At 39.2% G+C, this 23,024-nt stretch overlaps 1 protein-coding gene across 7 annotated transcripts in view; it reads left to right on the top strand.

Annotated features, from left to right (window-relative positions):
* The window catches only part of PLCB4 (phospholipase C beta 4), a 387,002-nt gene that overhangs the window by 313,684 nt on the left and 50,294 nt on the right, over positions 1-23,024 (top strand). For all 7 annotated transcript variants that reach the window (XR_011472111.1, XM_070419922.1, XM_070419919.1 and 4 more), the window contains 8 exons: positions 905-1,013; positions 4,754-4,964; positions 5,915-6,008; positions 9,174-9,253; positions 9,815-9,899; positions 13,363-13,453; positions 15,228-15,323; positions 21,250-21,344. Coding sequence is in view for 6 of the 7 variants with exons in the window: in XM_070419922.1 (XP_070276023.1) it covers positions 905-1,013; positions 4,754-4,964; positions 5,915-6,008; positions 9,174-9,253; positions 9,815-9,899; positions 13,363-13,453; positions 15,228-15,323; positions 21,250-21,344 (861 nt within the window). In the remaining variant the exon portion in view is untranslated. The remainder of the gene's footprint in view (positions 1-904; positions 1,014-4,753; positions 4,965-5,914; positions 6,009-9,173; positions 9,254-9,814; positions 9,900-13,362; positions 13,454-15,227; positions 15,324-21,249; positions 21,345-23,024) is intronic.

Here is a 23,024-nt window from a genome sequence, read left to right as displayed (position 1 = left end):
AGTGATTTGAACTTGTTGCATCACTGCGGTGAAGGTAGACTGACAGACTGCAGGAATAGCATTGCTCCTGGTGCCTCATGTACCACCATGAGCATCCAAGTGGTGACTGGAAAAGCATGACATCACCACCCTCCTAAGTACCTTAGTCGTTCATGTACTTTTCTGCCCAGACAATGTCCTCAGGCCAAACTGAGTTAGATTTCATAGACTTTCTGAACTACTGATATTTAAATACAGATTTTCATATTGTTTATAGCTTGTAAATATCCTTGTGCTGATTAATTTTCATCATCAGTAAAATTGGTTCATTTTGATGAATATTTCCTCAAGAAAACAAAGTTTTCAGAGTGCCCATGAAATCTTTTATTGACCTAAAAATGAAATGATATTTGCCTGTCTTAGGGGATTTCATTATTGTTTTTGTTTTGGCACTTTAAGTAGTATATTACCTATTTGAACTATTTTGGAGGTTTTTTTTATTTTTATTTGTGCTTTCATTATTTTCTTTTCTTTAAAAAATTTTTGACCTCACTTTTTATAGACATTTATGCCAAATGTCTTACCTGTGGGATGGAAACAAATGGACAGCACAGCTGACATGCACAGCATATTACATAGCCTTCAGTTTCTGAAGGAAAAACAATTTCTGTATTCTCCAAAATTGAGCACTTTGCAGGATTTGGTTTGATTTAGTTCAGTGAGGTGAACCAGTCAAGTACTTCCAAATTTGGAGTTTTTTAAAGTATATTTTAGGGAGAAAGAAAGGAAGACAGTGAAATCCTATCTTTGTAACTATAAATATGACATTGTAAATATATATTGTTTTAGATATTACATGCTTGAGTTGTGTAACACCATAAAGGCAAGAAATGTTAACCTAAATGGAGTTATTTTCTCATCATAGCATCAACGAGATCCTCGACTCAATGAAATTTTATTCCCATTTTATGATGCTAAAAGGGCAATGCAGATCATTGAGATGTATGAGCCTGATGAAGACTTGAAGAAAAAAGGTAATAAAAGTGAAAAAAGAGTTTTCTTTATTTAACAAAAGCAAGAATATATGCAACACATTACAGTGGTATTCCCCCATGTTCTTTCTTATATTGTATAATGCTTGTATTACGTAATACTTACATGTAAAAATGCCAAATACAATCTCGTTTGCAAATCTTTGAAAAGAACTCAATTTCTTATAAAAATTTACACCTTCTTTTTCTTCCTTTTGTTTTGCCAAGCCTAGGACATTGAATACATTATTTGAGAAGCCTTCTCACCCTTCATTTGACCTCTAGTAGGAATCAATTTAGCAAATTGGTGGGGATTTTGAACTTTTGCCCCCTTCAATAAAACTTTAGAAACAATGTGTTGTCCATTCCAATATTTGACAAAGGAAAGGCGTGGAGAGAAAATTTCAGATTGGTTCAATAGCAATGGGAAACCCCTGCAAATAAGGGGAGGGATGATGCTAATATAACTGGACAGGGAGCGATTGAGATAACTGAGCTAGTGTTTCCGACCTTGTCTCAATGGAGAGAAGGGAGATCTAGGTTCAAGTTCCGTTGGTCCCATGTGCTCATGAGTATCATGGCTACAGTTTCCTCCTCTTTAGAACAGGGATTCAATTGATTGTGTGTCTCAGTGAACGTGGCCAAAAGGTTCACATATTCTCTGGACCCACATAGAACCTGTTTATATGCATGTCTGGCCCATCATGATGCGTGACCTCATCCCTGATTATTTTTCAAGTCCACTTGAGTTTTCCCTTGGTTGTAGTCCTATATTTATACTCTCTGCTAGGGCCTCAAATACCTATATTCAGCAAGACTGCTTTATGACTTACCTCTCTTATTAATACTCTGAGAATTGTAATTTATTCTACCTTGCATTTTATTAAAGTGAAAAGGAGAGTGGCTCAATTTTACTGTGTGAAATTGAGCAAGGAATAATATTTCTGGACCTTGGTTTCCCTGCTTATAAGATGGTGGCGTTCATGCAGTCATTTGACTAGTTTTTCTCCCCCCACCTTCACTCCTTAAAGTTTGTGAACAGTTGACTTGGTACCAAGCTCTGTGCTGAATGCTGGGAATCCAAAGCTGAATAAGGCAGTTGAGATCTGCTGAAGAAGAACGAGCAGTTCCTCAGCAGTATGATAGATGTTGTGATAGAGGTGTATCGTTGATTCTTTCTAAAGTCCTTTCAGGCCCTAAACATCTATGAGATTATCACATCAGAAAAGCACAGTTTCATCATTTCACTGATGATGGAAATGTTAAAATCTGTCATTATCAAGTATGGATGAGAATGTGGTACAAAAGGCATTCTGAATAAATTTCTGTTGGGGACATAAATTGGTACAAACAGCCATCTTGATGAATATTTTGGCAGTAGTACAGTGAAAATAGACCTCCCCTACCGCTCAGCCTTTCCACTTCCATGTACGGACCCTAGAGATTTTCTCTTATATTTCCCAGCTCTGACATTAGAGTGGCCCAAGTTCAGTCCCTGGATCTCTGCTCATTTACACTCACTCTTTCGAAGAGCTCAGCCACCCCAATGGCTTTAAGTTTCTTCTACACACACATGACTTTCTGATTAAACTCCCCACTCCTAAGGTCTACAGGCCTGTAGTAGAACTCTCCACTTGAATGTTACATGGGCATTTTGAAAACATATATCCATCATGTTTCAGTTCTTCTCATCCACAGACCTGTTCCTTTCCCGGCCTAGAAACTGGTACTATTATTCACCCAGCTCTTCAAGCCAAAACTCTTGGAATCATCCTCAAATTGTTTTGTTCTTTCATATCACTTCTCATTTATCAGCAGAATCTGCAAGTTCTGTATGCAAAATAAAATCCAAACAAATAGGTTCTCATCATCTACACATTTACCAGACTTTCTGAGCCTACATCATCTCTCCCTGGACAATGCCAGTTGACTTCTAACCAGTCTTCTCCTTTCTACTCAGTGCCCTACAATTTATGTTCCACACAGCGGCCAGAGTAAATCTTTCCAAACCAAATCTGATCGTGTTATTCCACTCTTCAAAACCCTCCAAAGACTCTTCAGCACACTTAGAATAAAATTCCAAAGTATTTAGTCCAACTGATGTAGCCTTTGACTGTCTCTGCAACCTCATTTCCACCAACTTTTCCCTTTGTCATACACTCCTGCAAAGACCTTTGCACTTGCTGAACCTTCTGCCAGGTGTGCATGTGGCTTGCTCCCCATGCATAAACATGACCTCCTCAGAACGGCTTTTTTTTGGCCACATATCTAACACAGCATCTTGGTCATTTTTGATCACTTCCATTTCCTGGTTTCTATTTCCTTCTAGCACTTTCTTGACATTATATTATACTTTTATTTATTTGTTAATATATTTGTTCTCATGCCCATACTATATGAGTTTTATGAAGGTGGGGCTTGTGTATTTTTTCTATCACTGCATTTATCCCAGTGCTTTGAAGAGGTCTTGCTCTGAGACTAAATATATGTGCCCAGGAGGTGGGGGCACACTTTTATGGTAGAATTTTTAATTCTAATTAGAAATAATGTAAATATTCATCAACAGAATAATGAACAATAAATTGTGGCATATTTATATGTGGACTACTATACATTATACTGTACATACTATACATTATTCAGTGAAAAATAAATGAACAAAAACTACTACATTAACTGGAAAAATCCTAAGAAAATATAGAGTATAACTAGCAAGTTGCAAAAACCAGGGGTGGGATATCTTTCATATAAATTTTTAAATATTTAAAACTCCCTAATGTTTGGATAAATGCATTTGTAGTAAAGTTGCAAAACCACCTTGGGAATATTAAACACAAAAACTAGGGTAGTAGATGTATACATTGGAGTAGAAAGATGAAATTGAATGGAACTGAGGGGGGGCCACACAGGACACCATAAAGGCATCCATAATCATGCATTTCTTTAAAAAATTTAGATCTGACAAAGCTTCTCCGTAAGCTCGAAATCAGTTTGTAACTTTTAAATGTTTAAATAAACACAAAAAGCTGAAGCTGTCAACGGTTGATAGGATAGGAGAAGACGCAGAAATATTGATCGCCACTCCTGTAGTTACCAGGAGTCCTGTCCCTGTGTCAGAAAGGCGTGACTGAAAGGAACAGAGGCTCTTGGGGCCACATTTCAAAGACAATTGCAAACTCTTCTCACTAGTTCCATACCCTGCATTTTTGATAAAATGGGAAAACTGAATTGTTTAAATCGAGAGAGGCCTTCTCCAGCCTGGTGAGAACAACAGTGCCATATAGTTGAACGCCTTCCACTTTTTTAGAGCGCCCCCTATTCATATTCTCATGTGCCATTCCTGACAGTCCTGGAAAGAGGGGTAGCCAGTACTTCCCCCATTTGACAGAAGAGGAAGCCGAGACCCGGGAGCATCATGAGTGAGTGGCAGAGGCAGAAATCGACCGAGGTCCCCTTGGCCCCTGGTCACCACAGCTCCTGGAGCTGTGCCTCTGAACTCAGGGGACTGTGTGCCCTGCCACCGTGCACATAGAAGCAGGACACCACCTCTTTGTGCAATGCACTAGGTTACTTATAATGTGCAACTGTGTTATTTTGTTCAAGAACTGAGTAATGAAGGTTCCTGAGAAAGAGATTGTGAGGAAGGTTTTACTCCTGTTGAGCTGCTTCACCTTCCATGAGTAACATGTGAGATGTGTGTCTGGCAAAGCCACACGTCTGTAAGATATTCTTCTCTCCCCTAGGCCTTATATCCAGTGATGGATTTTGCAGATATCTGATGTCAGATGAAAACGCCCCCGTCTTCCTAGATCGTTTAGAACTTTACCAAGAAATGGACCATCCTCTGGCTCACTACTTCATCAGTTCTTCCCACAACACCTATCTCACTGGCCGACAGTTCGGCGGGAAGTCTTCGGTGGAAATGTACAGACAGGTTCTCCTGGCTGGCTGCAGGTCAGACACTCAGGACAGCTGCATTTGTATATGACACCCTTTTACTTTTCTCTGAAACAACAGAAGAAAGTACTCAGAGTGAAATGGACATTGGTCCTTCTCTCAAATGGATTATGGTGGTCATTTAACCTTGGGAAAGGGAGGACAATATCTGTTCCACAAAGGTCTAGAGTTGTCCTGTGGGTCAAAAGATATTTTCTACTGTAAATTTATCCCCCCAAAAATACATGTTTTAGGAAGTCATGCTGTTTCCAGTTGGTCACAGGCACTTGCAAATTTAACATTAATGTTAAAGTTCTAAAATTTCATACTCTGAGAATAAAGATTATTGAAAATTTTTTTTCTTTTATAGAAATTGGCAAATGGGGCTTAAAATATGATAAAAATGCTAAAAGTGAAAAATAAGAAATTATGATTTTTTTTCTTGGTTCTCAATAGCCAATATCTTATTTCCTTAACTTGTTTTTTTTTTTTTTAGTATGGAAATATTTTAACAGAAATTAACAGTATCAGAATTTCTGTCTCTGAATACTTGAGTATGAGCTGCTGAAATAATGAGAACATTTTCTCGTATAGTCAAAGCAGCAGCATCCCACCTAACAAAATGTAAACATTATTCTTTAACTTCATCTAAAATACAGCCCATATTCAAATTTCCCCAGTTGTCCCCAAATTGTCTTTTATAGTAGCTTTGTCAAAACTAGAATTTCATACAGAACCGCACTGCAACCAGTTATCACTCTGAAGTGTCTTTCAATCTCAGACACTTTTGTTAACACCAAACTGATAAGGAGAATAATGTGATTTTAACTTGCATACTCCAAGAAATAATCCTGTCAATTCATTCCATTTTCTACTTCTATAAGAAAACAAGTTATTTTGGCATCTTTTAATTTTTACACACACTTTTATCAGTAGGGTCCAATATTGTAATTTCACTGTGTTGCTAGATGTGTCGAACTTGACTGTTGGGATGGAAAAGGTGAAGACCAAGAACCGATAATCACTCATGGAAAAGCAATGTGTACAGATATCCTTTTTAAGGTAAGTTTTAAAATTTCCTAGCCGTAGCCTTTCCTGTTTCTTGTGAAAATAAGTAGCTTGGAAAGAAAACAACAAAATATTTGTTTTCTCAGGCATTTTACCTTCATATTCCTTTCTTCCAGTTTTGAGGAGAAAGAAGAAAAATGTTTTTTCTACTTAGTGTCTCTTTCATGTTACGTTTCCTGTTTTCAATTGCTGAAAGTGCTTAGAATGAGGTTTCTCTGGCAGAGTTTCCCTGGTTCTACTTAACTTAAAAAGTCTTTGATTTTATCTATTCTTCCTTTTTTTTTTTTTTTTTTTGCTTGCTTACTTTGCATTATTCCTGAAGAACTTCAAAGTGGCATAAAAAGATAAATAGAATACAGAAAACAAAATGGATTATAAATAGTGTCTAAAAGGGTAAGAAAATAAGATAGTGAGATCAGAGTTTATAAATGCTTGTCAGGAAGTTCTATAAACTAAAACCATAGCACAAATTGGGCTCCAAACTTTCTAGAATTCTGTGGAAGGAGAACAACACGATAATTTACAAGACTTGTAAAATACAGACAGAGCAGTGGATCCAAAGAAGCAGTTATTCCCAGTCCTGGCACCAGAGGGGAGATTTCCCCCTGAGGATCTCATAGTGGGGAATCTACAGTTTTACAAAAAGGCATCTCAAAATGGCCTTTTGGTGACCTTTATGTATGATTTGAAGGTGGGTTTCTTAGAGCAAGCATGTCAAACTCACGGCCCATGGGCCACCCCACAACGAATATTTTTGCAACCCAGCCAATATAACGGTATGTAAGAAATGCTTTAATAAAAATTTCGTAACTTGATTTTTATAATATCCTGTTAACATAATTATTAATAATGAACTACAACGTTCGCTAATGACTGATTACTATAATTGTGTTGCCTTCATTTCCCTTACGCACCTTAAGCGCAGGCGCACCAGTTCTCTCCACTAATACTTACAGCAAATATTTTAGCAGCTGATTGCCAAGACTTGTTTGGTGTGCGCAATAGGAAATATTTCGCTTTTGGAGAATAAGAAAAATAGATTTATTTGCATTACGCTTATTAATTTGTGCAGTTATTCAGTGTCTGGTAAGTTAATGTTCAAGAAAAATATTAATATTAATATTCTATTAATTTATGTTCTATTATTTTATGTTAACAATTACTCATTTATTTCAGCCCTTTCTATTCAGCATGTCTCTATTGAAATAAACCTACATTTTTATGAAAATTGAAGTTTTTGGTTTTTTGTGACCCGCATAAACTTAAACCTTGTTTACTTGGCCCATCTTAGCCTTTGAGATTGACATGCTTGTCTTAGAGCGTTCCTCACTGTGTTCCAATGATATCCTGCCAAAAGACAAGTAAAAATGTAATTCTGTGGTTGGCCAGTATGTCAGGTTCATGGCTCTCTGTCATTTTGTTGTAACTCAGAATAGTTATTGCAACATCTGGAGCAGTGGTTGTCAACCCTGCCTACTTGTGGAAAATTACCAGGGGTGTTTTTAAAAACAGATGCCTAGGTTCTATACTCATAACACTCCATGCATGTCATTTCTCTTAGCCAAGATGTTGGTGAGTTTTGAGCAACAATGAATTCAGCAGTATGCTCCCTGAGAAGTACCAAGAGCATATTCAAGTGGGAAGCCATGGGTCTGCACAGACACAAAGCGTTGATGACCCTTTAAGAAATAAGGACCCTAGAAAGGAAGCTTAGCCGAAAAGAAGGCCCTACCCCCTCCGCTTGGAGGTGAGCAAAGGAGAACCCATGGATAGAGCCAGGACTTTCCTCAAGGCATAATTCTTTCGTCAGCTCAAGTGGACAGTCAAGGTCGCAGACAGTTCACCTGGGAAGAATCTTTAAGCAAAAATAACTAAAGGACCACCTTGGCCATAAGGGTACTCAATAAAATACTCCAGGATTATCCAACCTAGGGCATTTTCATTTCAAATGGACTTCCCCAGATAACTATTATATAATACTAGAGGCCCGATGCACGAAATTCCCCCAGCTGCTGGCACCAGCTTCCCTCCAGCACCCGGGACCCGAGCTTCCCTCCTACGACTGCCGGCAGGCACCTGAGGCCCTGGCTGGCACCTGAGGCCCTGGTTGGCTCCCCTCCTCCAGCCACTGGCAGGCACCCAGGACCCAGACTGCTTCCCTCCTCCGGCCACCCGCAGGCACCGGGGGCCTGGGTTGGCTTCCCTCAAGCCGCCCACAGACACCCGGGACCTGGGCTGGCTTCCCTCCAGCCCCGGCTTCATCAGGAAGGACGTCTGGAAGGACATCCGGAAAACGCCCAGTCTAATTAGCATATTGCCCTTTTATTATTATAGATTTTTCCAATTAACTAAATGACGGGACTTGCCCTGTGGTTAATGAAGTCGGGGATATTTACTGAATATGATGCTCTGTTTCTAGAAGCATTGGTTTGCAGCCATGCTTTCTGAAGCTAAGCAGAGAGTGAGGCAGCCGTCTGTTACCAGAGATCATGGTGGGGACATGCTCAGTTCTTTCAAAGTAGTTTCAAGTGACAAAGCCCTCAGTTCCGAGAGGGGCATCCAGAGCACCTCCCTGTTTAACCTCACATGCTGCTTAACTCCCCGCCTCCCCTTCACCAGGCTAATAGGGAACAAGGGATACTGTAAATGTCACATCAGTTCACAGGAGTCTTCATCAAATTAATGAAATGTAGCCACAGACTGATTCCCAGATGCAGAGAAAATCAATAAAGACTTCCAGCAGTTCATAGGGTGTTATCATCTCATTTCTCCTCAAGCGAGAGGAGCAGAATAGTGGTCTGTTGTGAAAATGGCTGTGCCCAAAGCTCACCACTCCACCAGGTGACCTTGGAACCTGTCTAGGCAGATTATTGATCCAGGAACTAGCCTGCCATGTAGGTGAACTGTCTTCTGTTAATAGCACCATAATTTTGGAGAAGGAAAAGATGGTTGTGAAGAAGATTATCACTAACCCTTAACTTCATCTGGGTCTCTCTGTGGGGAATTCAACCTGTAGAGGTACCGAGGTAAATGGGTTCTCCAGACCTGAAGTGCCAGAATTGACTTTCTGAAAAGCTCAAATTAATAGTCTCTGATTGGTTTCAGGTTCCTTAACTTTTTTTGCTCTTCTCTCTCATTAACACTCTTTTATTTTCAAAGGATGTTATTCAAGCCATCAAGGAAACGGCATTTGTCACATCTGAATATCCTGTAATTCTCTCCTTTGAAAATCACTGCAGGTATAGTGATACATCCTACTCCAAATCTCTAAGGGTTATTTCCTAATCCCCATCTCCACTCCAGCTCTACATCTTTTTAAATAATCGAATAGTTTGTTTGGTCTTATGCAACACATAATCAGTCTTTTGTGATTAAAAAAAAAAAAGCTAAACGAAAGAAAACCCCAATCTACTACTGTTCCTCACCTCCAAAAAAAGAATAAACAAAACTAAGTCATCTTAATGTGTTCTAGAGATGCTTTCTCTAAGCAAAAGGGCAGATATCAGGGCACCGTGCCCAAAGTTACATTGAGTTGGAAGACTTGGCAATATATTTGAAATCAGACTTCATGAATTTGAAAGACATATTTTTAATTCTGTTTTTCGGCTCTTAGTGCAGGGGTGGAATCTTTTTTTTTTTTAAGACACTGGTTAAAGTTTGTGGTATATAACAGTGAACATCAAGAAGACAGTCATGCATTTTGTGGAGTGGAAGTTTTTAATTGCCTAGGAATGAGTGTTTCTTCTTCTTGGACAGTTAATGGATGTTTGAATTTACAAATGCCATTTTTTTCTTTTCAGCAAATATCAACAGTACAAGATGTCCAAATATTGCGAAGATCTATTTGGGGATCTCCTGTTGAAACAAGCACTTGAATCACATCCAGTATGTATTTTTAGCTAACCATATTTCTAACATGAATGAATTTGTTTTGAAATTCATTTCTAAGGGGTCAAGTAGTTCTGACGGACTAATGCTGAAGATCTTCATTTTTATTTAAATTTGTTGGTACAGAAAGCTTTCATTGTGCTTTAGAGAGATGTGTAGAAAGAAACATAAACCTTGGGTTCCATTTAATTCAGATCTTGGGGATCCTTTGGTTTCTGTGATCTCGGTCCTAAAATTTTATAAAGTGCCCACTGGCCAAGGGTCTAGACCAGTGGTCGGCAAACTCATTAGTCAACAGAGCCAAATATCAACAGTACAACGATTGAAATTTCTTTTGAGAGCCAAATTTTTTCAACTTAAACTATATAGGTAGGTACATTGCTATTAACTTAATTAGGGTACTCCTAAGGCTTAGGAAGAGCCACACTCAAGGGGCCAAAGAGCCGCATGTGGCTCGAGAGCCGCAGTTTGCTTACCATGGGTAGACTCAGCAGTCATGCTCAACTCTAGTTTTATGTTAGGACCACCTGGGGTAACTGCTAAAAATACCTTTGCCAGGGCCCCACTCAGGGATCCTGATTTAATTGATCCAGGTCGGGCCTGAGCATGGTGGTTTTTTTATTTTTTTAAAAAAAAAGCTCTTCAGGTGAATCAAATGTACACCCAGGATTCAGCACCCATGGGAACCTGTTGCTACAGGAAGTTCACAGATTGAAGTCATAGAAGACTGAAGTTCAAGTTCTCAACTCCAAAATAAATACTTGGACAATGTTTTATGTACTTCTTTTGCATTTCATTTTTATACCTGCTAATTTCTTCATCAAACAAAGAATTGTTAACCTGTGGACCATCCATAGGTTTTGTAGGGTCTGTGACCTCATTGTAACTGCATACAATTTTTTTAATATAAACATCCCGGGAGTTTATCACACTTTTACAAAGATCCATAACCCCCTGGTTAAAATCCATTGTCACAGATCATATGAGTAGCAAGACAGCTAATGCACAAAGTATGAAACCAAGCACAGTAATAAAAGTTTGCTCCATTCTTTTTTTTTTCTTTTCTTTTCTTTATTGTTTAAAGTATTACATATGTCTTCTTTTTCCCTCATCGACCCCTCCCTGGCCACTCCCACCCCCCAGGACAAGCCCCCACCATCCCAGTGTCTGGGTCCATTGGTTATGCTAATATGCATACATACAAGTCCTTTGGTTGATCTCTTACCACCATCCCCCCCCCCCCCCCCAACACTCCCCTGCTTTCCCTCTGAGGTTTGATGGTCTTTTTGTTGCTTCTCTGTCTCTGGATCTATTTTTGTTCATCAGTTTATGTTGTTCATTATATCCCACAAATGAATGAGATCATGTGATATTTATCTTTCTCCAACTGGCTTATTTAGCTTAGCGTAATGCTCTCCAGGTTCATCCATGCTGTTGCAAATGGTAAAAGTTTCTTCTTTTTTACAGCAGTGTAGTATTCCATTGTGTAGATGTACCACAGTTTTTTAATCCACTCGTCTGCTGATGGGCACTTAGGCTGTTTCCAAATCTTAGCTATTGTAAATTGTGCTGCTATGAACATAGGGGTGCATATATCCTTTCTGATTGATATTTCTGATTTCTTTGGATCTATTCATAGAAGTGGGATTAATCCACTCTTGATAAGCAGCTGATGGGCCCAAACATGGTAGCATGAGGTGGCAGTAGAACATGACAATGGCTGACATGAAGGAAGGTGCTTCATGTTACCTGTGAGCAAACACATCCAGTGGTTAAACAATGAGGGTTTTTTTCAGAAGCGATCTGGGGGAGCAGAAAAAATATGCAGGAGACACGGATATTGTATCCTTTGCACCCACCCCCTGATTCTCTTCAGTTTACTGAAGTCACAGCTGCAGGTGCCCTGTGCATGTCCATGAGCTGTGTCCTATTTCTCTGCGTACTGGCCTGCCTTTCAGCTGACTTCCAGCCTGCAGCTTTTCTCCCAGGGAGAGCTCTGGTCACAGGAGCCTGCTCTGTCCACGGGTGAAAGACAGGCCAGAAGTGCCAGAGAATTAACACCCCCACCCCATGCTCCCTCACTCTTCAGAAGGGATAACTCCGAGCACATGTTTCCCACCATTCCCCAGGGTTCCCCAGCAGGGCCGCTGTCCAGTCGCCCAGAGCGATAACTTGTCTGAGAACACAGTCTTGATTGGCTGCCTGTCTCCTTTTTATCACTTTCCTACTCCTCTTGGAGTGTCCTGGGGCAGCCTCCCAAATAAACTACCGGGGCATTAATCCTAGTCTCAAACTGATTCAAGCTAAGAAATATCCCTGATTTTTTATCTCACTTTTTTGTCACCTAGGCCCTCTGTTTATTTTATTTTCCAATTGGGCTAAGGGGCTTGCTTTGGGGGAAAGACCAGTGTGTTCTCTGTGGAGTTATATGCACATGCCTCAAAGGTGTTATGAGAAGCATAGGTAATAGAAATGGGAGTAAGACTTGCTCCCTGAACCAAAAAGCTTCCGATTGTGGGGTACAGCGGGGGTGTAGGACACAGGACACAAATGTAACAACATAAGTAAAAAGAAGGTGACCTATGATGTGTGAAATATTTATTGGAGATTTCCAGGTTCAAGAGAGAGTGCTGTGGAGTGGACCAGTTTACAACAGGCTTCCCGAAAGCAGAATTTCAGCAAAGTGTTTCGTTTGAGGAAACACAGACATAGGAATGCATAGTGCCTTGCATATTAAGTAGTATAAAAATTAGTTTTGAAAATGAATGGATGCCTGAATGGATGGATAAGAGTGGGTGGTTAGTGGGTGGGTGGGTGGGTATATAGATGGATGGATGGGGGAATGGATGACTAAGTTATATGGATTAGAGGTAATAGAAGAAAGGGAACTTCCTTTGCAGACATAAATCCAAGCAAATGAAACCATAATAGAGGTCAGATTTCAGTAATTAAGACCACTCCATTCTTGTTACCCTTATGGAACCCACAAAACTATAGTCCCAAGTGTAGAGGTTGGGTCAGACTGAGCAGAGAGGCTTACTGTGCCATCCAACACTTGGAGGGACCAGGGGAGACCTTGTGGCTGAGAAAGCCAATTCTGACCTAAGCGGCCACAATGATTCTTTGCACTTTACCAGATATTTAAAAAGGGTGAAGCCTGAATTTGGGCAGGAATTCCTCCCCCGACACCACCCCAGGTCAGACCCAGCTCCATGGGGGAAGGTGGGGCAGCTCTGCATACCCTGGAGGTGGTGTGGAGGTCAAGTTTGCCACAATAGTCCAAGACACAGTTGGATATGGTGGGCTAACTGGGACTGGGGAAGGAAATCATAAAACTGTGCTGAGTGCCATCTAGTGGATATGAGTGGAATAATTCACAGTCCTCTGATCATTCTGGACTGGGAATGAGAATGGAGAAGCACAACCTGTCACTAATTCAGCCTTTTCTGTTTTTCTGTAGCTTGAACCAGGCAGGCCCTTGCCATCCCCCAATGACCTCAAAAGAAAAATACTCATCAAAAATAAACGGCTGAAACCTGAGGTTGAACAAAGTAAGTCAAATACATGCATCTATGATGGGTGCATACACACCTTGTGTGTTTCAACAATTCAGCTGTTCAGAATGCAATATGTTTTAAAACCATGGATTTGGGGGAGAGGGTGTAGTTGTGATGTTACATATTTTCATTTAAGTTGACACATTTTCATTTAAGTTTAGTTTCTGCATCAGTTCGTTTCTGCAGTGGGAAAAGCATATTCATATAACAGAATTTGAAGGGATCCCAAGGAGAAATAAGAAGAAAGTGGAAGAGGCATTTTCAAATTTATTAAAATATAAGGAACTAGCATTTTGTCATTTTATATGCTCTAAACTCCTTTTGAAAAGTTTTCCTTGCACTTTGCTCATGTGATACATACATATCTAGGGATCCTAGGTAAATGTGAAAGTGTGAATGTATGTGTGTATGTGTGTGTGTGTGTGTGTGTGTGTGTGTGAATGTAGAGAGGCTAAGAGAGAAATGATTTTACAAAGATATCTCCCCCTGTATTTTCCTAGAATATTATCTTTCAACAAATCTCTTAGTTCAATATATTAGTAGCATCAAATATTGTATGGTTGCATTGTGTTTTTTCCCTAGGTAGTCGAAATTAGCATTTTAATTGTATTAATTACAGTTTTCTTTTATTACAAAAGCAATGATGCTATTGGAAAGTGAAGACAACAAAAAAGTATAAGAAACTAATAAAATGACACTATATTATATATTTTATACATAGATACATATACTATAGATGCATACATACATGCATGTTTAGACATATGCATACATTTTAACAAAATTAGGATCATGTGAAGTGTACTCATTTCAAAAATTATTTTTAATTCAACCAAGTATATTTACATTTAGTAGAAGGAGAAGGTAAATCTACATACTGACTTTAATTTTAATGTACTAGTATGAAACACAATGCAGAATTTATTGTGGTATATGCAATCCTTTCACCAGTCCCAAGTCGATGGATTTTTCATTACTATGAAAACAACAATGATAAACATGCCTGAATACTCATTTTGTACATTTGTGCAGCCTTCTCCTTGGAATCAGTTTGTACAGTTAGAATCGGTTGGTCAAAGCACAGACACATTTTATACTGTGATATATCTTGTCTTTCAGAAAAGTTGTACCAAGTTATACTCTCACTATAATATGCGAGACAGCCTGTTTCCCAGCCCTATTCTTAATGCTGGCTGTTGGCCATTTTTATAGTCTGGGTACTCAACACTAGAAGACAATGATACTTCAATTTTTTATTTATGTGTCTTTGAAAACTAGCTTCTTTATCATCATTTATGATTTCTCCTTTTTTCCCATTTTTAAAATTATTTTGTCTTTATTTACGGACTTACTGAGGGTTTTTTATGTATTAGGGTAATAATCCTGGGTATAGCTGTGGCAAATACTCTTTCCTGGAGTTTGGTCATTTTCAATGTGCTTGTTTCTTTTCTGTCACTTCACCTGAATTGTCCTCCAATCATGGGCTTTTGTTATCAAGACTTGAAAGGAATCCTTCACAATGACTGAGCCCCCCTCTCACGCCTCTGGAAAGTGGGCAGTTCACCCATGTTCTTCATCATGTGTGGAGAGTCTGGCTGTTGCATGTTCCTTAAGGTCATCCACCAGGACTGGGTGAGACAGAGGCCTTACGGCCATAGCCCAGAGGAGCCTAGACAATGCATTTCATTCCCTTTTATTTCCCTTTCAATGTGAATCTTAAATCCTAGGCTCTATAAGTGATTTAACATCCATCACCTTCTCCTTCTAGAGCAGCTCGAAGCTTTGAAAAGCATGATGGAAGCTGGAGAATCTGCTGCTCCAGTTAGCATCTTAGAGGATGATAATGAGGAGGAAATAGAAAGTGGTAAGTTGTGTGTTGTTGTTGTTTTTCATTTGCATGTCACAAAAGTACTTTTTAAATTAAACATTGAATGTCTCAGTGGATTCTTTTATATAATGTGACATTTTAATCCTTAATAGTCAGGTGTATGTTCATGCACCAAACTTCATCTTTTGGTATTTTGGGGTATTTTTTCAAATAATGTTACTTTCAGTTTTCTTGGGCACCAGATTTTAGTTACTTAGTCATCTCCCTTCCTGTTGTGCAATTCACTCAGCTGTTCAGTAGAAATTCACAGCCAGAGACTCTTTAAAGCCCTTGCTATCAGAGGCAGGGGTTGGAGTAAAAGGATATTTGCAGTCCTTCCTATAAACAAACACATAAACTTGTTAATGGTGATAATAATAAGGCAAGTTAAAAGGACAGGAATGTGAGCAAAGACCCACAAGTAAATGATTGGTTTGTATGCACACACAAAATGAACTGGAAACTCAAAGGCAGTTTTAAAATTCGAATTCCTTCGAATAACCAGCTCACTGCATCTAAGTAGGTAGATAATTTTAACAAAGGCAGCCTTGTTTAACATATTTGAATATTTGCTATTAGCTTCTGTTTTACTTTGGCCATATGGGAACAACCATAATGTAGTTTTAATGGGCCTCTTGAGAAGTGTGGACTGTTTAGAAAGTTATTTGTTCATTATGTAGCATGAGAACTGATTAACAAAATAATTTGGACTTGCACTGTGTATCTGTTGGTTAGACAGTGCCTTGGATTTAGAGAGTGGCTTTGGGCTAAATAATTTAGAAATATTTATCCTATATCATAAAAGCCTAATATGCTAAGTGTCCGGTCATCCGGTAATCCGTTAAACCAATCAAAGCGTAATATGCTAATGATATGCTAAGCCCGCTCAACCGCTCACTATGACGTGCACTGACTACCAGGGGGCAGATGCTCCGACTGATAGGGTTAGCTTGCTGCTGGGGTCCGGCTGATGGGGACTGAGTGAGATGGGCCGGACACACCCTGGAGCCCTCCCACAGTCCCTCCCTGGCCCCAATTGTGCACCGGTGGGTCCCTCAGCCTGGCCTGCACCCTCTTGCAATCCGGGACCCCTCGGGGGATGTCAGAGAGCTGGTTTTGGCCCCATCCTGCTCAATGCAGGAGCTGCCCCCTGGTGGTCAGTGTGCTCCCACAAGGGGAGCGCCACTCAGCCAGAAACCGGGCTCATGGATGGCTAGCACAATGGTGGTGTTGGGAGCCTCTCACGCCTCCGCAGGAAGCGGGCCTAAGCCATCAGTCGGACATACCCCAAGGACTCCTGGACTGCAAGAGGGTGCAGGCTGAACTGAGGGGACCCCTTCTCTCCCCACAGTGTTTATGAATTTTGTGCACCAGGCCTCTAATATATAAAATAAACATACACTTGTTTTATGTTTATATACTTGTTATGTAAACATCTGAAATACAAGAGTAGGAAAGTTTAATATTATAGGTAAAAACTTGAAAGATACAAGAATTAACTAATCTTATTCATAATCCTTTAGTACAGTGATGGTGAACCTATGACGCGTCTCAGAGGTGACACGCGAACTCATTTTTGGTTGATTTTTCTTTGTTAAATGGCATTTAAATATATAAAATAAATACCAAAAATATAAATCTTTGTTTTACCATGGTTGCAAATATCAAAACATTTCTTTTTTTAAATATATTTTATTGATTTTTTACAGAGAGGAAGGGAGAGAGATAGAGAGTTAGAAACATCGATGAGAGAGAAACATCAGTCAGCTGCCTCCTGCACATCTCCTACTGGGGATGTGCCCACAACCCAGGTACATGCCCTTGACCGGAATCGAACCTGGGGCCTTTCAGTTCGCAGGCCGACGCTCTATCCACTGAGCCAAAACGGTTTTGGCGCAAATATCAAAAAATTTCTATATGTGACACAGCACCAGAGTTAAGTTAGGGTTTTTCAAAATGCTGACACGCTGAGCTCAAAAGGTTCGCCATCACTGCCTTAATAAGTAAAGACTTCTAACTGTGGTCTATGTTGCATATGCAAACAGTGGGTTCAATTTCACTCCCAGAGAAAAGTCAGAATGACTTACTTTCATAAGCTTTATAAGGCAGGTTAGGTCTAGAAGGCCAAAGATATCTGATATTATTTGATCAATGCCTGCTATGGTTACCTATTATTGTGTAACACATCACCCCAAAATTTAGAGGCGTAAAACAACACTATTATCTTCTCAGTTCTGTGGGTCATCTGGGCTCAGGTTGGTAGTTCTCCCTGAGGTTTCTCATGCAGTGGACCGCAGATGACATCTGGGGCTGGAGTCATCAGAAGGTTTAGTTGGGCCAGTTGTCCAAGATGGCTCACTCACATGGCTGGCAGCTGTGTCTGCTGGGAGCTCTGCTGGGCCTGCTGACCCAAGCACCCCCATGTGGCCTCTCCATGTGGTTTGGGCTTCTCACAGCACAGTGGTCCTGTGTTGTTGTTTTTTTTCCAAGAAGCAGAAAACAGAAGCTGCTAAACTATTTAAAAGCTACACCTGGACCTGGGATGTCATCACTTCCTCTCTATGCTATGCATCAAATCAGACTTAGCACCCACCCAGGTTCCAGGAGGTGGGTGCGCAGGAAGGTCACATTGTAGAAGAGCAGGTGGGAAGGCAGATGTTACAGTAGCTGTCTTTGGAAAATAGTCTACCATAATGTCTACTATATTATTTCACAGTTTTTGCAAATAATAAACCTAAACAAGATTTAAGAATAAAATATTGAAAGAGCTATCTTCAAAAGTTCAGTCAAATACTTCTAAAATTTGAAAAGATGACTCTTAGGCAAAAACAGTTTCTTAGCTTACACTTCATGGATGATATTCAAAAACATGAAGGCATTACTAGATACTATAATCCAGTAAAACAAACTGCAGAATAATGGAATAAACTAACGAGAGAAAAAAATAACTACCATTGTTACACCAACATTTTGACATGATTCCATAGCTGGTAAGCAGTGGGACTGAGATTCGATTCTAGAATTGCCTTATCTCCTTTTGTACCTTACAATCCTGCCCTTCTAATATACAGGAATACAAAGAAAACTCAAACATGTAAAATGGTTGTTAAAAAAAGTTTTAAGGAGAAAGAATATAACTGATGAAAGTCAAAGATGTGAGAACTTTTGAACACACATATTAATCGAAAATGACGATCAGTGTGATTCTACTTATCACCCTTAAGGGTACTTTCCCAACTTTTATGAATATGTTAATTATTCTTATAGACAAAAATATGCCTCTAGTGGCTCCCATGTTATTTCAAAATATGCTTGAGATTTTGATTAAATTTTAACAGAAATAATCATGAGGGATAGTATAGATGTAGGAAAGTAGCTGAGAGGATAGAATGATTCATTTGAATTTCTCTTTAAAGGCATAGAGGTTTCTGCTTTACCAGTTATATATTTGATTCTTAGGTTCCCTCAGTAATATATAGTCATAGTTCTGGTCTACCAGTTGGCTGTCATTACCCTGACCACACAGTATGATCCTACTATACCCAAATGACTAGAGTCTCTAATTTAAACACTTGGACACAGCAGGCAAGAGGAAACCAAGCATAGTTCAAGGGGGCAGGCTGCTTGGAGGCTGTAGAAAATAGAAAAGGCTCTCAGTCCAAGCATGTGCCCATTGGTTAGCCTGATTTAGATTCAGAAGGACACCTGACTCCCAGGACTGTGAGACAAGCAGTGGGAAATATGAGAACTATACATGTCTGTACATATTTGCACACTCAAGAGATGATAACATTCATTCATACAACTCTTTTAAAGTAGTTATTAAATCTCTACCACTTGTATGAAACATACCCCTGGATTCAAGTAATTTATATCTGGCTGGGCAAGTTTGACTAGACTCTCAACCTTCCTAATGCCGCAACCCTTTAATACAGTTCCTCATGTTGTGGTGACCCCCAACCATAAAATTATTTTCGTTGCTACTTCATAACTGTAATTTTGCTACTGTTATGAATCATAATGTAAATATCTGATATGCAGGATGTATTTTCAGGGGTCGTGACCCACAGGTTGAGAACCGCTGTACTAGAGATACATGAAATGAAAATTTAATAGTGATGGTGGGAAGTTTCAAAATCATTTGTTATAGACTGTGGGTCATGGAAACCCAGTGTCACATTAAGACGATTGTGCTAAGAATCTGGAGAAATATAATCCACATCTTACTCTGTGGCTTCACAAGTCAAATCATAAGACTTAGTCTAGCTCTTCCAAATTCTCTTTTTCCTGCCCAAAGCCTATATGACCTACTGTTTTTTGTTTTGTTTTGATTTTAATCATCTGCCTCGAGAATATCCCCTCACCAGAAGATCAGTTCCACAAGAGGAGGGTGTGTGTCTCCAGGGCCTCACCTTCATACTTTGCCTGAAATAGCACCTTGCTTTAAGCAGTCTCTCAAATTCCAAAACCAATATAACATCAGTTAAAAGACACCACTATTTTATTTGGACCAAGAAAGAAAAATGCTTTCTATGAATTTTAAAATACCATCAATTGAAGGAAACATTGCAATGTCAGTTATATTAAAATGTTGTGGGGGTGGGAAATGCATCTTTGAATCAGTGCAATCGTTTTACATTTACTCCTGTTCTTGCCTTTTCCTTCGCACATTTTAAACATGCTTTTGAAAAACAGCTCTAATTGTTATGGGTCTGCTAACCTCCCTTGTGAGTCCATACTCAGAAATTATTTCACTGTTGTTCTACAATACAGGTCCCTCAAGGATTCTGGCTAGGTTTTAGGCAAATTCTTTTCAGGGAATCATGGGAATCCAGATCTCACACCAGCATGTGAGACATTAACCAGTTAACTACCACCCATCCAAAACGGAAACTCTCCCCACATGCCACGATATTTTGAATTTAATTTAAAAAATCAATTCACAATGAATATTATAAAAATAAATATATTGCTCACAATTCGGGTGTTCTTGAATATTTTCAGCTGAAAATACTCACAAAAAAATGATTTTAAAATTGGTCAGGGCTGCCACTTAGGGAAAACATTTTTTTTATAGATGCTCATGGCGTTTGGGGAAGGTCTGTATAGACGCTTATGGCGTACAATGAGTTAAAGAGAAATTCAATTGGATTATTCTATCCTCTCAGCTACTTCCCTACATCTATACTATCCCTCGTGATGATTTCTGTTAAAATTTAATCAAATTTTTTTCTAATGAGTGATTCTTTTTCCACTAATGGACTTGGGTGGGTACCAGAGTTCTTGTCACTTTCCTGGGCCATGGACTGAGTGCTCCCACTTTATTTAGCCCCTACTTTTAGCTCCTCCCCTAGCATGAGCCTGAGAAATGACTTCAGAGCCTTTGAAACCTTAGCCAGGTTTGACAAGTGGCCTACAGGAGCAATACAGCCCTTCCAAGCTCGTCTTGTTTCTTTCTTTTTTTTTTTTTTCTGTCACATAATAACTTGTGGTCATTTTTGTCTCCTTTTTCAAAATTATCAAATGTATTTTCCTTTTCTTGTGTCTTCTTTTTTCTCTAGATCTCATGAAAGATCAAAATATAATTTTTATGAGTTACAGGTATTCTTGAGGCTTTGAGGCTTTCACTTTTAGGGTTAGTGTACGGGATGGAAATCATCATTCACTTAAGAATACATTATTAAGCATTAATCATGTCCAATACCATGCTAGATGCAAGAGAAAGAACAAATAACAAGATATGCTCCTTGTTAAGAGTTTAATGAGAGTTTTATTTGAAAAAAAATGCATATTTCAATGTTCCCATTTGCTTTTAGCTTCCTTCTCCTCTAAAAGGGCTTATGTTCCCCCCATGATGACGGAGAAGGTCTGATTGCTTGGTGGTAATGTGGCTTCATGGATATTTCTTTTGTCTTTCATGCAGTTGACCAAGAGGAAGAAGCTCATCCTGAATACAAATTTGGAAGTGAACTTGATGACTTGGGTCACAAGGAAGTTGTTGCGAATAGTGTCAAGAAGGTCAGCATTTTGGTGTCCTCTTTATTTCATAGTTCTCAAGAGGCAGCGGCTGTTAGTTATACAATTTTAGAAATGTAACCACCACAAGAGACTAAAATAGCCTATAATTCCTCTTCTAAATCCGGTGGCCAGATTACTACCTGAACTCAAGATACACATAATATTAAGTTAGGAAAGACATTTAAATTACTCTTTAGTCATCCCTAGTATTGACTGCTACCCAGTATCCTTTAAACACTTTCATTTGTTGCATTATTGTAGGTCAGTGATTTTCAACGTTTTTCATCTCATGGCACACAAAAACTAATTAACTAAAATTCTGCAGCATATATATATATATATATATATATATATATATATGTATATATATATATATGTTTTGAGCTGGCAAAAAAATAGGTATTCTGGAATTTTGATCAACCAGATGGCTGATGTTGGGTTGGCTAGTGTCATTCTTTATTTGACAATCTAAAGGGAAAAAGGGCAGTGCCCCAACTAAATAGTCAGGTATCACATGTTTTAAAAATTCCTGCAGCACACTGAATACGGAGACAACAACAGCAGCATCCTAGTGGCAAAGGTGAGCCTGTTGAAATCATTAGGAAAATGATCCCTGACCATCACAAGCAAGCCCTCATTACAAAAACCAGCTCTACTAGATAGATAGCTCATCTCCCTACTAATGTAGAGTAAGCATAAAAATATTCCCATCTAGCCAACCACTCAGCAAGAAAAATACTTTTTGTGTACCTACTATGTGCCAGGCACAGTATAGGCTATAACAACCCAGAAAGGTAAAAACACACTTAGTTTCTGCCCTAATAGAGGGTATAGTCTGATTGGAGTTTATAGGAAGAGAGTGGGAAATAGACAACAAACAAGTAAACAGTCAATAATATGATTATAATTTGTGAACAGTGCTATTATGAAACTAAAAGTGAGACTAATATGGAGGTAATAAAGAAATCAGAACCCAGAGGGTAAAGAGGAACCAGACATGCACAGAAATAGAAAAATAACTTTATTTGCAGAGGGACCACAAGAGTAACAACAAAGACAGTGTAACCAGAGTGAACTGAGTGAGGGGTAGAGTGAAACAAGATGAGATTGCACATGCAGGTGTGAACTAGATGATGCAGGGTTTGGGAGGCCATCGTGAGAAACTTAGGTGTTAATTTAAGTGAAATGTGAAGCCAATGAGAATATTTAAAGGAGAGCACAATGTAACCTAGTAGGAGCGTTTTAAAATCACTACGGTTACCATATGGAGAGGAGTTTAGAAGGAAGCCAGAATGCATGCAGGAAAAGCAGGTAGGCTAGGCTGTCATACAAGGCCAGACTTCTGAGGGTTTAACGGGAGAGTAAGTACAGAGGATTGAGTGGTTCAGGATCTATTGAGGAAGCAAAAATGATTCATCTTGCTGATGGATTGAATGTGGGGAAGTGAGAGAGATGTGGGAGTGGGAAAGCAAGATGACTCTTTAAGATTTGTGTTTGAGGACGTGGGTAAACCTTGGGGAAGACTGGAAGAGAAAGAATTCAGGAGTTTCAAGTAAGACAGGCTGTTTGAGGCCTGTGAGATACTTAAGGTGCCTTCTAGGTGTTTACATAGCATTTACATCTGACCCTGGGTTTATTTCCTAACTGTATAACCTTGGTAAGTTCCTTAATCTCTTAGTG

This window comes from Myotis yumanensis, unplaced genomic scaffold (assembly GCF_028538775.1).
Source record: "Myotis yumanensis isolate MYYU_CA2020_CCGP unplaced genomic scaffold, mMyoYum1.0.hap1 SCAF_7, whole genome shotgun sequence".
NCBI lineage: Eukaryota > Metazoa > Chordata > Mammalia > Chiroptera > Vespertilionidae > Myotis > Myotis yumanensis.
Note: the sequence above shows the minus strand (reverse complement) of the source record. Positions and strands in the feature narration are given on the sequence as shown.